Below are 16,189 nucleotides of genomic sequence, written 5' to 3'. Positions count from 1 at the left end.
TGGAACCTTTTAATTAAATCGTTAAGGAAGTGGATGCTCAGAGAGGTTAAGTCACTTGCTCACAGACACACAGCCAGCTCAGGTGAATGGCAGAATGAGCCCAGAACCCACGTCTCCTACTCCCCAGGCTGATGTCCAGTGGGGGCGTGAGGAGAGCTTTCCCATTAATAAAAGTTTCAGTTGACGTCGGGTGTGTGACACCTTGGATTACACACACCCTGTACGTCTCTTTAGATTTCTTGTCTGGCTCATACTAACGCCAGCCTTCCTGTGTTCAAACGTGGGGACTTTTTCAATGTAGCAACTTGGCCAGCAGAGGGAGCGAAGTCCCAGATTTCCGGATTTAATAATGAATGAGTCCTCTTAAGAGTTTCTGAAATGACAGGGCAATCAAGGCTCATTTGGGGAAGAAAAGATGGAGCTTTCATTCTTTATCCAAATCATCTCTACCTGCTAAAAATGATGTATAATACATAAGGATCGAAAGTGATTAAAATCCTTATGAATTTAATCAGAAATTCACAGCTAACCACTATTTGCTTTGGTGCAAATTGATGTGGAATAACAATCATGTGTATCTGCAAATTTTTTTTAACTTGTGGGAAATTTGCTGGTGATTTGTGGGGGGAAGTTCGGGGGAGGGGAGCCTTCGAAAGAGAGAAACGAAGGAAGGAAGCAGTTGAGAGCGGGCTCCCCAGGGGCCCCAAATACAGGCACTGAGCAGTTCTGTCGAAGGTCTTTGTTCATAAATTTCAGGCCTTTGCTATTTATTATTATGAACAATAGGAAATCCTAATAATAACTCCTATGTGTGCCATTTGCTCTAACCAAGCAAAATTCTCTGAATTGTTTCTTACCTCTGAGTCACATGTTTGGGTCCAACGCTCCTCCTCCCGCTTCCTTCCACACTTTCCTTCATTTTTTCACCTAAATTATTCCTCATCAAATCAAACCACTGAAGTTTTTCAAATACAAACATGTACAGGGCAGAGAGAGACGGCTGCCTCTTCATTCCCTTTCTCCCTTAAAGAAGATGTTCTTGAAAGGTGGAGACAGTCCCTGGTTAAGAGTCCCCTCGGGGGGAAAGAAAAGGCCAAATGGAGAAAGATCTAGAAGCCCTCACCATCCTTTCTGTGCTGGGAACTTTCTTGTAGAAGGTTTTTTCTGTGTCTCCAATCCAAACCACGGAGGGCTGGAGCTCTCGGGCCACCTGCAAGGAGAAGGAGAGCCTTGGCTGTAAATGCATTTCTCTCTTGGTCCCCAACAAACAGCAGGACTCCATGGCTCCCTGAGATGGCTCTCGGGGGTGGGGGTGCCTGGGGGGCTCCTCTGCACAACCCCCCTCCCCCCGCTGAACAGCAGGGCGGGGGTACCACCCTGCTTCCTCTCCCACCTTCGGGGCAGGACACACGCCAGCACTGCCCATTCCGCTCTAGGACCTGGAGCCTCGAATCAGTGGCTCGACATAAACCGATCGTGTCCTGCTGCACACAAACAGGCATTTGGGCCTCGAGTTTTAATTACAGCCTACTTGCTGCTCCCAGGTTCATTCAGACTCGCTCATCATGAGAAAAGCTGTTTCAGCACAAGGGGCCCCCTGATGCCATTTGTTCGCCTCTGTGCGGCTGTGCCTTTGTGGCCGAGGTTTTGCCTGGAAGGTGGCTCTGAGCCCCTCCACGGCGGGCAGGGCTTCGTGCCAGCGCTGGGACGTCCCGTGGGCCTGTGAATAATTGCCACACACGGAACAATCTCTTCAAAGCGCCCCCATGATAGCAAAGTTCGGGTATTTTTGCAACAATTTGTGCTTTGTGCAAAATTGTGACAGATAAAAGCCGTCTCCAGCCACAGCAAATATAACGTTATGTACTCCTATTTTTATAATTCTTAAAGCATCATTAAGGCAGCAGGTGTGAGTTTTAACCAAGACATGCATTTAATAAATGATGGGAAGATCACTAGGCGCCCTGTGGCCAGGTCTGTTCCTGCAGCATTAGGTGTGGGGGGAAGTGGGTTACGCACGCTTAGACAGGAGGGCAGGGAACTTGATCCTGGTGCCAGCCTGACCCCTGGGCCGTGTGCCTTCAAGGCCCCACGCTCACCAGCACGTTCAGAGAGGAAGCAGGACTAGCCGACCACTGTTCGGTAGGCCTTAATTTTTAGACACAGAGCCATAGAGTTTAAGAAGGCAGAATGGCAAATTGTAATCCCAATTCCTGGGTGGCGTGGCGGGGTGTGGTCATCATGGTGAGTCAGCGAGCAGCCGTGTGCCTGGCCGGGCCACACGCGTCACACACGGCAGCACACGCACGGTCAGGGCCGACGCTGACGCAGCGTGGACTCAGCACGCCCTCCCTGATGACAGCTCGTTCACGCTAGGCCCGAGGCGGCAGGAACCACTCTGCTCAACCAGGTTTCACAGATGGTGAAACTTAGCTGAAAGACGCCAAGGGACCTCGTCCAAGTTCACGCAGCTGGAGAGTGGCAGAAGCAGGAGGCAAGACCAGGCTGCTGGCTGCAGAGTCTACTGGAAGCACTCAAGCCAGACCCCTGGCCCCTCTCCCCAGCTGTCCATTCTCTGGGCTCCTTGCTGTCGGCCCCCCCGACTTTACAATGCGGCCGGCCTGCAGCCGAGGGCAGGCTCCACAGAAGCATTGTTCTGCTAAAAGCTATTTTAAGTCCAAAGCTTCCCTACTTCCAGCCCCCAAAGAAAATAAGAAAATGAGATGCTGGGGTTTAAGCTTCTTAGAAAAGAGACACTTTATAATGACAAAGGCAAAATCTTATTCTTTTCACTCCCTCTTAAAAATCGTAGCTTCAGAACAGAAAGCAGCCACGGAACAGTTTTCACATAAACCGTTGTCTCCCATCTTTGGCTGATCGTGTGCTCGCTGGGGCAGCGGGCCTCCCCCCTCCCATGTCCACTTGGCAAGCGGCAGCTTTTCCACAGCCCACTTTTCTTAATGGGAATTGCAGATGTGGGCACCCAGAATTTCCGTGTGACTTCCCTCCTTCTGCTCCTAATGACGTAAGCCACATCGATGGTCCCGAAATGCAGGAGTCTTCTTAGCTTGGGATAATTTCGAAACTAGCAGTCTTACTTCCAGCACCTGATTTAAAATTGTTTTGGTCACAGCGTCGCATTGAATGTGCCAGCCAACAATTGTCCCCTGAACTTGTCTGTGCCGTCACAGACTGGGGGGGGGGGGAATTCCGTACTTCCTGTAGTTTGCACCCGCACCTGTGAAGGAATGGCTTTGACACGACCGTTCACCTGCTTTGGGGCCCACGGGGCTGTGCGGATGACGCTGGTGATGACGTGGTTTGGAGGGGCTCCGTTCTTATCAAATGAAGCAGAAGACGGCTCCCCCGCGAGTGCTTTGACAACAACGATATGAGGAATAATCATGCGCAAAGCGCCTCGATCTCCACGACATCACTGCTGTCCTCCCTGGCCGCGTGCCACATCCTGTGCCAAGCACGTCCCAGAGTCTCCCCCTTTACACACGAGGTCACTGGAGAAATGTTGGAACCCGGCGTTAGACCTAGGTCTGCCTGTCACCCCTGGGCCCTTCTACTAACCAGGGGTCACACTGCTGTGTTGGTAGACAAGATGCCCGGTTGAAAGCATCTCATTCCCCTTAACGCATTTCCTTCTCTGTCCCCTGTCGTTCCAGCAGGAAGAACTCTAAAACCATGACTGTCTTGTCCTCCTGAGCGTGCACTTTTCATTTTCCTGACATTCGCAGTGGCGAGCTGGCCCGAGGACCCCTGGTGACCGTGCTCAGCTCTGGGCACAGAAGAGAGGCATGGATCCTGGGCACCCCCAAGAGGACAGCCTCTCCCACCACGAGCCATCTAAGGGATGAGACTGTTCCTTGAAGAAAAGAAGACTCAAGGGCCTGAGGGAGCTGTTTTCAAATAGTTGAAAGGCTGTCGTGGGAGGGAAAGAGGGCTTTACAGTTTTTGGCCCAAAATGTGGAATGAGAGCTGTTGTCGCATGTCTTCCCTCATCAGTGCTTCTGGAGGAGCTCTGAGGTGCCAGGAGCTGTGCTCGGTGCTGGGGCCCCTGCCCTCAAGGCCCTGCCCATGGACAGGGGGGCAGCTTCTGAGGGGGGCCCAAGGAAAATGGGCAAGGATCACTAATGACAGCGAGAGGGAGAAGTGGGTCAGGCAGGGGACCAGGAATGGAGTTTGCAGATAAAGGTTAGAGCAGACAGAGCTTCTGATGGTTTCTAGAAGATCACAGAGCCGGAGAGGGGGGTGCAGCGGCCATGCTGGGGACAGGAGCCGGGGCGCAGGGCTCAGTGTCTTCTCATGGGGCTGCCTGGGGTCACAAACGCATCACAGAGGCCGTCACAATGCTGCGGAACTTGCTTTTATCCTGGAAGCTGTAGAGAGTCTATAAGGGACTTGAATCAAGAACTTTGATCCTAGCCGTGTTCTAGAAAAATCCCTCTGGTGGTATGTGAGGCATGACAGGCTAGTCATGTGCAAATGGATGGCAGGAGCTCATAAGTGAAGGAGGAGAGCGGATGAGCCTGGTGAGGGCTCCCCACGAGTGGGGCCAGGGGTGAAGACGCCGATGGAGCAGAAGGGCTCGGGCTGACAGGGAAGAGCAGCGCCGCAGAGAACAAAGGGCCCAGAAGAAAGAGCCGTCCCCAGGGCCGAGGGAGGTCAGGGGCGCAGGAAGGCAGGGGGCAACGGTGGCCAGTGCTGGCCCAAGGGCCTGGCATTCTGGAGGTCCCTGGTGGCCTTGGCAGGGCATGGAGGGGACAGAAGCCAGGTGACAGGGGGCTGAAGTGTGAATGGTCAGAGACCGAAACAGGGAGCGTTCTTTCAGAAGGATGGGGAGCACAGAGACCAGAGGTGGCATGGAATGGGAGGAGAGTCAGGAGAAGAAGACCTCGGAGGGAGAAGGATCGTTGCTGGTGCAGGCTGCACGTCTCTGAGACAAGGGTTGTTTGCAGGTACAAAGGGAGGACAGACCAAGCTTTAAAAACATGGAAATTCGTGGAAATTTGGTCCTTTCTTATTGTTATTGCAAAAGCAGTATTCATTGGCAAAATTTTCAGAGTGCATATTCAGACACACAGACAACACTCTCTGCCTCCTCCATTTAAGTGAATCGTCCAACATTTCCTGTCCTTACAGACCTTCCTCGATGTATTTGCTAAAACGAGATTGTTCCTCCAGCACTGCATTACGTTCTGGTTCACGCAGGTGAAATTTATTTCTCCAACATCATTTTAACACAAAGTCCCATAATTTACTGACCGAACCTACTGTTTTTGAATCTTTGGGACGTTTCTGCCTTCTCATGAAATTAAACAGTGGTTCGATGGGTTTTGGGGGCACATGATGGGTCATTCCCTTAGAACGAGGCCACACCCGCAGCTGCTGGGTCGCAAGGCTTGTGTTGTTCACGTTTTCGCTCATGTTGTCTACCTGCCCTCCCGGAGATTCTCTGCTTACACTCTCTCCAGCCATAGGTAAGTGGATCTGTTTTTCTACAGGCCTCTCCTTAACGAGTATTAACAATAAAAAACTCTGCCAATTTGTTAATGAAAAATGGTATCCTTTGCTCTTTTAATTTTCATTTAGCAATGAAAAGTCTTCACTTAAATTACCCACAGATAGTTTGAGGTCATGGGCAATTAGATGTAATTAATTCATAATTGAACTTTTCCGAAGTTATACTGGACAGTTCACTTAAGCTGCCAGTAGAGGGCTCTTCAGTCCTATCAAATGTAACTGCAGGGTTTCAGTTTTGTGGCAATTCTGGAATGAAGACAAATTTCCACCAACAGCGGTTTTTCAAATTCTGGGGAGCTCTGTCAAACAATTAAAGACGTCTCCTTCTATGTGAGTTTTGTGCTTTGATCTTTTGTAATCTCTAAAGAAATGTCGAAAATTCACCATCAGAATTGGATTCTCTTGGGTTACAATATGGTGGCTCTACAATGAAAGTTGTTTGTGTTTGGCATGCTGAATTACCAATGCGATTTGCCCAAATGACTCCTGGAAGCTTTGGGAGTTCTCTCGGAAAATGTCCTATTTTGCATGCCTTAGAGAACCTGATGAAAAACCAGCTATTCTTTCTCCAATGGTTGAGTCTCAGAAAAGGACCACCCACTCATCCATCCAAACATCCATCCATCCATCCACCCACCATCCATCTACCCGCCCACCCACCATCCATCTATGCACCCATCATCCATCTACCCAGCTAAATGCCCATCCACCCTTCCTTCTTTCCTTCTATCTAGATGCTTCCATCCATCCATCCATCCACCCGCCATCCAACCATCCATCTACCCACCCATCCTTCCATCTATTTACCCTTTTTTCCTTTGTCTATCCATACAGCTATCCACCCCTGTACCATCCACACATCTCCCCACCCGTCCTTCCTTTCTTCCATCCATCCATCCATCCATCCATCCATCCATCCATCCATCCATCCATTTGCTGTGGATGATGAAGCTGTGATGTGTGAAGCTTAGTGGTGGGAGCCAGGAGTGTCTGGGGACTGAGAGACACGGTCCCTGCCTGCATAGCGTGTGTAGCTTCTGTGTCTAAATGGGAGTTGGTGGGCACAGGGAGGCAGCCACCAGTGAGCAGCTGCCGTGCTGGGGAGGAGCTGGAGAGGTGTGGGTTACCTGGGGAGAGGAGAAGCTCATGTTCCCAGACTTGAGTCACTTGGATTCTGTTTAAGTACTTAAAATGTGAAGACATTTTGTTCTGTATTTCCACTATTTAAAAACATTTAAAATTTCAATTTCTTTGCATTACCTTTTATGAGATTGCAGAAATTACTTCAAGTCCTCACTGGGTGTTAACTGGGATAAACCATAAATGATACTCGAAAGCAGCACAGAGGTGTATTAAAGAGTCAGGAGCCCGGCTGGGCTGACCCTGTACGGGAAGGAAGGTAAACGGAGGCAGAGGAGAAGACCAGGGGGGAGCCAAGCTACAGGTCCCGTGGATAGCCTGTGCTGTGAGGGGCATCGGGTCAGTGCTAGCCACAGGAACACACCGATGTGATTGCTGATGATCGGGCTGTCTTCAAGGGGGAAGATGTCTGAATGCTGTTGGGCATGAGGCTTACAAATCACCTGCACTTCCCTTTGGAAACCCCTCTTCTCCCCAGCTCACTCCCAGCCACACCAGGGCTAATGGCTTCACGCCAAACTGCACGGCTGAGCCGACTTTGAGCAGCCCAGGGTTCAGGCCTGTGTGTACATCCCTGATCAACTTCCCATGCACGTTCTAGCCACATCCACAGCCTTCCCGGCTTCAGGTGTTTCCAAACTGGTTAACGCTCTTTTAATACCGCTGGACTGACCCTGGTCCTAGCCCATCCCCACTAGCCTTCCACAGAGCCGGAGCGGATGGACACGATATTTATGGTCGCTTTCGGTCCACAGGATGCCAGCATGTCCCTTACTGACAGACGACGTTTGGGGCACCCACGGTCTGGGGCCCTTCCTCCCTGCGGAGTCCGCTCAGGCCTCCGTGGGGATGTGGAGACACTGTAGCTTCAGCTCGGTTTTGCCATGAGCCTAAAACTGCTCTGAAATACAAAGTGCGCTAAACAATAAAGGTTCTGATGTCCATGCGTGCTCCCTTCCTCAACCTGAAACGGCCTCCATGCAGCAGTGAAAGGTGACCTGGCCTCTGACGGCAGATCCATTCAGGACTTGGGGTCACCGGCCCCCCGCTCCTCTTATTTTCATCCCTGGTGCTGCACCAGAGCCCCTAAATTCTGCTTCTGTCCCGTCCCCCCTCCCCTCCCCTTTCTCCCTCCTCCCCTCCTTTCACGGGAGCAGCTCCTTGCTGTGGGGTCAGGTGGACCAGGTGTTTGCTTTACCCTGATTGAATTCTCCTTGTGAAGGTGATCCCGTAGTTATGACATTTACTACATATCTGTGTGTTTGAAAAAAACAACCACCATCCACAAACAGCAACAATGTCTTTGTTTGGGTTATTAATCAAGAGTATAAGTCATGGATGAGCTGTAGAAACATAATTGGCTGGGCTCTCCATCACCTGACTCCTGGACCAGCTGTTTATACCAGCACATCTGGGCACGATCCCTTGGCATGCGGCCACAGGCTGTTGGCTGTGAGCCCAACGAGGAGCCCCTGGTGGGTGGTGCCAAGGCGCAAATGGCTTCTTTTTGTCCAGACATGCAGGCCAGTGCAGGCCATGTGGCCTAGACCCGCCGCCCGGTGTGGGGGGTGGCCTCCCTCCAAGTCTGGCCTTCACTGGAGGAGAGGGAGGGCTCAAGGACCACAGGGAGGAGAAATCATCTCTCCCAAGACCTGGAGCATGAGACAAGGAGTTCTCTGCCTGGTCTGCCTTCCTGGCTCTGCTGGGGTCCCCTCGGCCTTCTCCTGGGAGGCCTGGAGGGTCAGGAGAAGAGGGTGCCGGACAAGGGGGAATCGGAAGTTGTGGGAACCCACTGGGGTGCCGACAGCATGCAGTAGCTTCCAGTTCCTCACCTTCTCATGCTGAAGTGTCCTCAGCTGACACACTTTGACCCAGGAATGCCCTGGCCCTCCGGTCACTATGAGGGCACGGCAGCCACAGGCTGGGCACAAAGGACGCTTCCCTCCCCCAGGGGCCTGTTGGGGCCTATGTGACAGCTCTGGGGTCGGATCCAGACGCCAGGCTCTTTGTTCTTTAGTATTTGGGACCAAATTAAGCACTTGGAGCCTCACTTTTCTTGTCTGCAAAATGGAGACTTTAATTCCTGCCTCAGCGGGGACTGGCGCAGTTAAACAGGACAGTGTGTGTAAAACCCCTTCACATGTGCCAGACTCCAGGCCAGGGGAGAGTCCTTCCGGCTTTTCCACCCCGATTTACCGTCATGAAGACCTGGAGGCTGGTGTCTTGCCTTGAGGACAACAACAACTTCTTCTTCTTCCTCTTCTTCTTCTTAAGATTTATGCATTTATTTTAGAGAGACAACAAGACTGGGGTGGGGGGGATGGAGGGGCAGGGGGAGTGGGAGAGTGAATCTTTTTTTTTTTTTTTAAGATTTTGTTTATTTATTCGACAGAGATAGAGACAGCCAGCGAGGGAGGGAACACAAGCAGGGGGAGTGGGAGAGGAAGAAGCAGGCTCATAGCGGAGGAGCCTGATGTGGGGCTTGATCCCATAACGCCGGGATCATGCCCTGAGCCGAAGGCAGACGCTTAACTGCTGTGCCACCCAGGCGCCCCAGGAGAGTGAATCTTAAGCAGCATCCATGTGAACATGGAACCCAACGTGGGGCTCGACCTCACGACCCTGAGATCATGACCTGAGCCGACACCTAGAGTCAGATGCTTAACTGACTGTGCGCCATCCGGGTGCCCCCTCCTTGATAACTTCTTTTGTTCACAAAACATGTATTAAATAGTAAGCATTTATGACATTTCTCAGTTGTTAGATATATTTCTAATTCAGATGTGTATTCTTTTCCACATATAGCTTTAGCAAAGGAGGGAATTTAAGATAACAGTTACTCACTTGTACAGTAAACTCATTTCTTCAAGGAACTCCCTTATCCAAGCTGTTAACCCATTAGCATTATTGTGTGTAAAGCAAAGGAACCCGCCAAAAATCATGATCACAAAATGGACTGGAATCTGTGCCCATGAAAGCAAATCGCAGGCGCGTTTCCGTGCTGTTTCCCCGCGTGTGCACAGGGAGCTGCGTGAAGCCCTAAGTGCCACCAGCCAGAAGCGCGGTTAGGAGCGGTTTCCTAAGAGTTGCATTCTTGACTTCCTGGAGATTAATTCAGGGATAAGGATTCTTTACAAGGAGACGTGATGAGTAACAGGCCCTTCTGTTGTGGTTCACCTTCTCCTGCAAATGCCGAGGACCCCTGTTCTGCCGCGTGCCAGCCACAGCCCGTTCTACGGCTCCCGGGACGCAGGAAGGCACTATGGCTTCCTGCCCTTGGTCTTCTGGCACAGGCATAATTTCCCGCTTTTCTTTGGTTAATTAAAAGCAAATACCGCTTTGCAGTGTAGATCGCTGCTCTGTCAGTCACACCAGGACGCAGTGGCCTCACTGCACGTGATTTTTAATTGAATGCCGCCCGCTCCCGAGACCTTTGCGTCTCTCATTCATCAGTTACACACGTGGTAAAGGGGAGGCTTAATGAGGTATGTGTCAGGCACCCCGACACGGAGCGGCCTCGGTGGGCAACCACACTCTTCCGCATTTTGATAACCTGACGTTCGGCATTTTGGGGCCTACATGATGTCGGGACAATGATTCTAATAAATGCAAAGACAGCTTACTCGATATCAAGGTAACCTCTCAGCAGCAGAAACAACAACGTCTTGAGAGAGACCGCGTCATCCTCACGCCATTGGCTCTGTCCTAGGGTCCTACCAGGAGTAAGCGAGCCATTCGGTAGGAGGGAGAAGAGGCTTACTTCCACCCTACTTCAGTTAGAGGCAGAGTCATGCAGCGATTACACTGGCGGCTCTGAACCCAGACTGTACGGGCTCCCATTATAGCACTGCTAGCCAGGAAAATTGCTTAAATGCTTTGGGCCTCGGTTTTCTCATCAATAAAAGGGGATAATGACAGTGCTTCCCTCGTAAGGTTGTTGCGAGGATTGAATGAGTTAGCATAGAGAAGCGCTAGAACAGGATCTGGTATATATGGACGCTAATGAAATGTCAATATTTTAATATTTATATGCTTCTGTCTGTTACTTGACAATGTCAAAAAATTAGGTATTTAGAATGAATGAATTTACGGTTTTATTCCCAGGGGTGGGTGGGTCGGGGAGGAGGCAAGAGGACAGGTTTCTTTGACTTTTCTTCTGAAACACTTAGTGCTTAGAGCTTGGTGGGTAAGCACACGAGGCCACAAGCCAGGCTGCTGGGCCTTAAATTCCAACTCATGTTCAAATCTTTGTCTAGCCTCAGAAATGTGCTCGCATGCTGGAGGATTCTGAGCAGCTCAGTGGAGAGCCAGAGCTGGAAAATTAGAAGAACTGAGCATACACCTTAGCCTTTGCCAAGTTCAAGGTGCTTGCTAAACACCTCAGGCTTTCCACTTAAGGTTCACTAAAGTGAAGATGATGTTCTAGGACTAAGAGTTTCACCTTAGACGAAGGGCAAAATCAAAATAGACCCACAACAACAAAATGGAAAACAAAACCTTCGCAAGCCCAAGCTGATTGGCCAGTAATTTAACTACCTGTCAGAATAAAGCCCAGCATGCTCAGATTATCAACAACATATCATCCAAGATGTCTAATATGCAGAGAACCCTTATTAACGATATGAAGAAACAGGAAAATGTGACACACGGTCAAGGAAAAAAGTCAAATAGAAACCAGCTCCAGGGGCGCCTGGGTGGCACAGTCGTTAAGCATCTGCCTTTGGCTCAGGACGTGATCCTGGCGTTCTGGGATCGAGCCCCACATTGGGCTCCCTGCTCCGCTGGTTGCCTGTTTCTTCCTCTCCCACTCCCCCTGCTTGTGTTCCCTCTCTCGCTGGCTGTCTCTGTCAAATAAATGAATAAAATCTTAAAAAAAAAAAAAAAAGAAAAGAAAAAGAAACCGGCTCCAAGATGACCCAGTGTTGGAATTTGCTGACAAGAACTGTAAAGCAGCTCTTAAGCTGACTTAAAGGAAAAGACAGTCATATTGAATGGACAGATGGAGGATTGCAAGAGAGAAATAAAAGTCTATAAAAATAAACAAAGTTAAATTCTACAACTGAAAAAATATGAGAAATACAAAAGAAAAAATCCACAAGATAGGCTTAATAGCAGATTGGCAATGGTAGAAGAAAAGGTAGGTAAACTTGAGTAAAGACTAATAGTAATCATCCGATGTGGAAACTAGAGAGAACAAGACCTGAGGGACTCGTGGAACCATGTCAAGCAGTCAAATATACACGTGATTAGAGCATCCGAAGGAGAGGAGAGAAAATGGGGCAGAAAGAATATTTGAGGAAACAGTGGCCAAAATTTCCAAAATTTGGTATAAAACATACATTTATGGATTCAATGATCACAGTGGGCCACAAGCAGTTTAAGTACAGGATAAAAACAAAAACACCCAGCACATCACAGTGAAGCTGAGGAAAACCAAAATAAAGAGAAATACTTGTAAGCATTCAGAGAATGATGACACATGACATACACGAGATCAACAGTTTGAATTTCTGATAACTTTTTATCAGAAATATGGAGGTAAGAAGATGATGGAATAACATTTTTAAAGCGAGCACTGAAAGAAAAATATAGCCCAGAATTCTATATCCAGCGAAACATACCTTCAAAAATGGAGGTGCTATAAAGGCATTTAAAAATAAATCAAATGGAAGCTAAAAAATATTTGTAGCCACCAGACCTTCAGCAAAAAAATGCTGAAGAAGTCCTTCAGCTAAAAGTAAAATGACAGCAGGCGGGAACTTGGATTGGTGGAAGGGAACACAAGATCACTGAAAAGAGTAAACACGTGGATGAGTACAAAATGCTAAATCCCCCCCTCCTAATTTCTTTAAGACAAATGACTATTTAATATAAATAATACCACTCTATGGTGGTGTTTATAACATTTCTAGATATAAATGTATGATAAAAATATAAAGGACACAAGATCACAGATGAATTTTATTGTTCTCACATTTTATGTAAAATAGAGCGATATGAACCACGGACACTGCGCTAAGTTAAAAAATGGCTACTGTAATCCGCAGGGCAGTCACTGCAAAGTAAGAAAGAGGCACTGCTAGAAAGACCATAAAGGAATCCAAATAAAGTAATGAAAAGTACTGAGTTAACCCAAAAGAAGACAGGGAAGGACAAACAGAAGAATAAAAGAAGACATGGGCAATGGAGAACAAAGAGCAAAATGGCGGACCTAACACAACCAGATGAATAACCGCATTTAGCGTAAACGGAGCAAAGGCTCCAATTAAATGGCATACGTTTGTCAGGGTGAAGAAGAAAGCTGTCCACAAGAAATGCACTTTAACTCTGAAGACATTAAAAATAAGAGAGTTATCAAGAGAGCTGATGTGGCTCTATTAGCATCAGGGCAGGTAGACTTCAGGACAAGGAGTACTGCCAGAGACAAAAAGGGACATTTCATAATGATAAAATAACCAAGCAGGAGGTCACACCAATCCTAAATGTGGACACATCTCCCAACGGCACTTCAGCATCTGTGAAGCACAAACCGACAGAAGGAGAGGGAGAAATACAGAATTTCACGATCACAGTGGGAGGTTTCGATACCCTATGGCAGGAAGTGATGGGACAAGTAAACGACTAAAAAATTAGAAAATGAACAAGGAAGTCACAGAACAAGAGACAATGTTTGCAGTATGTACGTCTGGCAAAGAACTTGTGTCCAGAATATACAAAGAACTCTCGCAAACACAGGACCAACCACGCGGTGAAAAGTAGGCAAATGACTTGAGCGGATATTTCAAAGCAGAAGTTATATGAGGACCAAACAACCCATTAAAAGGGTGGCTACACGGTTGTGTACGTTTTTCAAAGCTTGCACTTAAAATGTATCCTTAAGATCTGTGCATTTCACCTTATATAAGTTTTACCTTGATAAGAATGGTGCAGGAGGGCAAAGAAGGACCTAGGTTTGAGCCCCAGCTCGGCCACGTGGTCTCGGTGGCTTTGGGCAAGTTACTGAAGCTCTCAGAGCCCCAGTGTCTTGATCTATAAATGGGCTGAGGATGGACCTTTCATGGGGCTGCTGCGAACATTCAACGTAACACCATAAAGAGGTGACCCAGGTGGTCCATATGAGGCGAGGCGCTCTATTACACAGCTTAGTGGTCTTTACTCCCCACCCACCTTCCGCCCCTCCCATCGCCCAGCTCTTCGAAATTCTCTCTCCACGGATTCCTGCAGCACAAGCAGCGGGGGAAAGGAGAGGGGGGAATGTCCTGACTCTCGCCACAGTGGTGGCGGCCACGTGGCTAAGAGAATGAAATCCCATTGCATCACGTCCTCTCTCTGGCTGTCAACACAGTGTGGGAAAGGAACCATTCCTATGGGCAACGGGCCACTGTTCACATAGAGCCGTGCCCGAGAGCCCCGGAGAGCTGATGCACCTGATGCGGCACCAGGTGTGGGGCCTCCTGGCTCGTGAGCACCTTCGTGCAGGAAAAGCTGGCTTATGTGGCATTCTAGCAACTAAAAGTGAGTTAAACAGCATAAAGACAACCTTGAGGTACTCCATGAAATAAAAATTAAACCCCGTCGAGTTTTAATATTAAATGTGAATATTCTGTATCAAAATGCTTGAAAACTTGCTAATCCTTATGTGTATATAAGCATATTGTGTCTCTATCTATCTATCTATCTATCTATCATCTGCCTAGCTACCTATCAACACCTGTCTCTCACCATCATCGTCCATATCTAAATATCGGAGAATCCTTGCTTTTAGGGCTGACAGGATCCTTTGGTCTGTTTCATTTTGGTGGTATAAGGCAGAGACGCAGGGAGGTGAAGAACTTGTCTAAGGTCATGGGCTGGGTAGTGCACGGATCTTCTAGAATATCCTATCCTCCAGCCCAGACCTGATGGCGCAGTACCCCCCCCCCCCCCCCGNNNCGCCCCCCCCCCCCACCGTGGTCAGCTTAGCTTCCCGCAGCCTCTTCGGTATCACCTGTGTGAGGAGCGGATATGCCCAGGGAACCGTACCCTGGCAACTCACGCCATGTGCGAAAGAGTACCCCAAAATGCAAGTGATTGATGCAGTTACTGAAGGAAGGTGGGCTGGAGATAGAAATCGGGGCTTCCGGTTTCAGTGACACGTGGGGCATTTCAGGAAAGGATTCCTGCGGTGGACGGGACAGTAGGGCTTGTTTATGCAAAGGAAGAAGCTGTTTCTATCTGTTGGGTGCTTGGCCAGATGCAAGGACAAAGTGATTTACAGCCGATGTGATGGGGAGTTTAAGAGAGATGGGCGCGTCAGCCTAAGGAAATCATTGGCAAGGGTCCGCGCTCGTTGGTGTAAGAAAGTTCGCGGCAGGATCTGAACGTGGAATTGAACAAGGGAGGGGCGCTGGAAGCCAAGAAATGCACCAAGTACCTTGACCACCACGTGCAGCATCATCTGTAGGCCGTTTTTGCCGGGGTACTTCCCCGCGATGTTAGCTGCGGACAAGTTGAAGAGGTTCGCTCCCGTTTCGGTGCAGATGGCGTGGACCAGCATTTTCTTCCCTACCCCCGATGGCCCTGCCAGCAGCAGGGATTTCACCAAAGGAGCCTTCTCGTGCACCGCTGCAGAACCTACGAAAGGCAGAGGCAAAGGCTCTAAAATCCTGCAGAGGAGCCAAGCGGCTCTGAGACGAGGATCCCTCCAGGCTGTTCCTGCAGCGCGTGACCCCAGTTTCTGCAACCGTGATGAATGTGTCCAAAGCATTTCTAACCGGAGGCACATCCCCCGTCGGAGTCGGCCTGTGACCCCTTTGATTTGTATGTCAGGGCTCGAGGTGGGGGCCACAGGATCTCCTTACTTACTCATTCTGTACGTGGCTTCCCTGCTACCCCTCACCCTAGAATTTCCTCCAAACTCCTAACTCTAACGAACATTCCTGCAAACACTTACCTCTGGCATGTTTTTTAGAGGGGGCATTTTCTCTGCTTGTTGGCAGTGGCGTTACATTCTTTGAAAGCTTAGGAAAAGGAATGTGGACACACAGCTGGTGAGGGGGGCTGGGAATGTTCATTTGTGGTTCTCAGGAGGGAAAGGGGAGAAGCAGGAGCCAGGTGTAGTAGCCGGGCTTCCTCGATCTGCCCCGGGTTCCAGCCTGGCAGCAGGGGCTGAGTCAACCCGACACCTCTTGATGAAGTGCCTTGAGTCACTATGCAGGCACTCGGAGGCCCGCCACACCGCCCATCTCCTCCGGGCCAGAGCGGGACTCGGGCTCGAGCACCTCCTGTCGTCCTGAACCCAAGCGGAGCGCACGTTGGCACTAAGCAATTATAAAGTGAAATCCTGGAAAGTGTTGTGATCAAGACATCTACTATCATGTGACTTTGCTTTGGGGAGTGACGGGGCAGTTTGATCAGTTGTGACTATGTCCATATTACGATTATTATGGTGCCTTTTTTTTTCTAGTGTAACTGAAAAGATATAGGAAATTTACCAAATAATCAGGAACATAAACTTGGAAGCCAGTTTTGAACGAGT

At 49.3% G+C, this 16,189-nt stretch overlaps 1 protein-coding gene across 1 annotated transcript in view; it reads right to left on the bottom strand.

Moving 5' to 3' along the window:
- Positions 1–16,189, bottom strand: part of IQCA1 (IQ motif containing with AAA domain 1) — a 165,754-nt gene that overhangs the window by 20,733 nt on the left and 128,832 nt on the right. The window contains exons 15-16 of the mRNA XM_008690299.1: positions 15,086–15,285; positions 1,124–1,210 (exon numbers count right to left, since the gene is read on the bottom strand). Coding sequence (XP_008688521.1) covers positions 1,124–1,210; positions 15,086–15,285 — 287 coding nt within the window. The remainder of the gene's footprint in view (positions 1–1,123; positions 1,211–15,085; positions 15,286–16,189) is intronic.

Source organism: Ursus maritimus, unplaced genomic scaffold, assembly GCF_017311325.1.
Source record: "Ursus maritimus isolate PB19 unplaced genomic scaffold, ASM1731132v1 scaffold_1, whole genome shotgun sequence".
In the NCBI taxonomy this organism is placed as follows: Eukaryota; Metazoa; Chordata; class Mammalia; order Carnivora; family Ursidae; genus Ursus; species Ursus maritimus.
The sequence above is the reverse complement of the archived record's forward strand: the minus strand, read 5'-3'. Positions and strand labels throughout refer to the sequence as shown.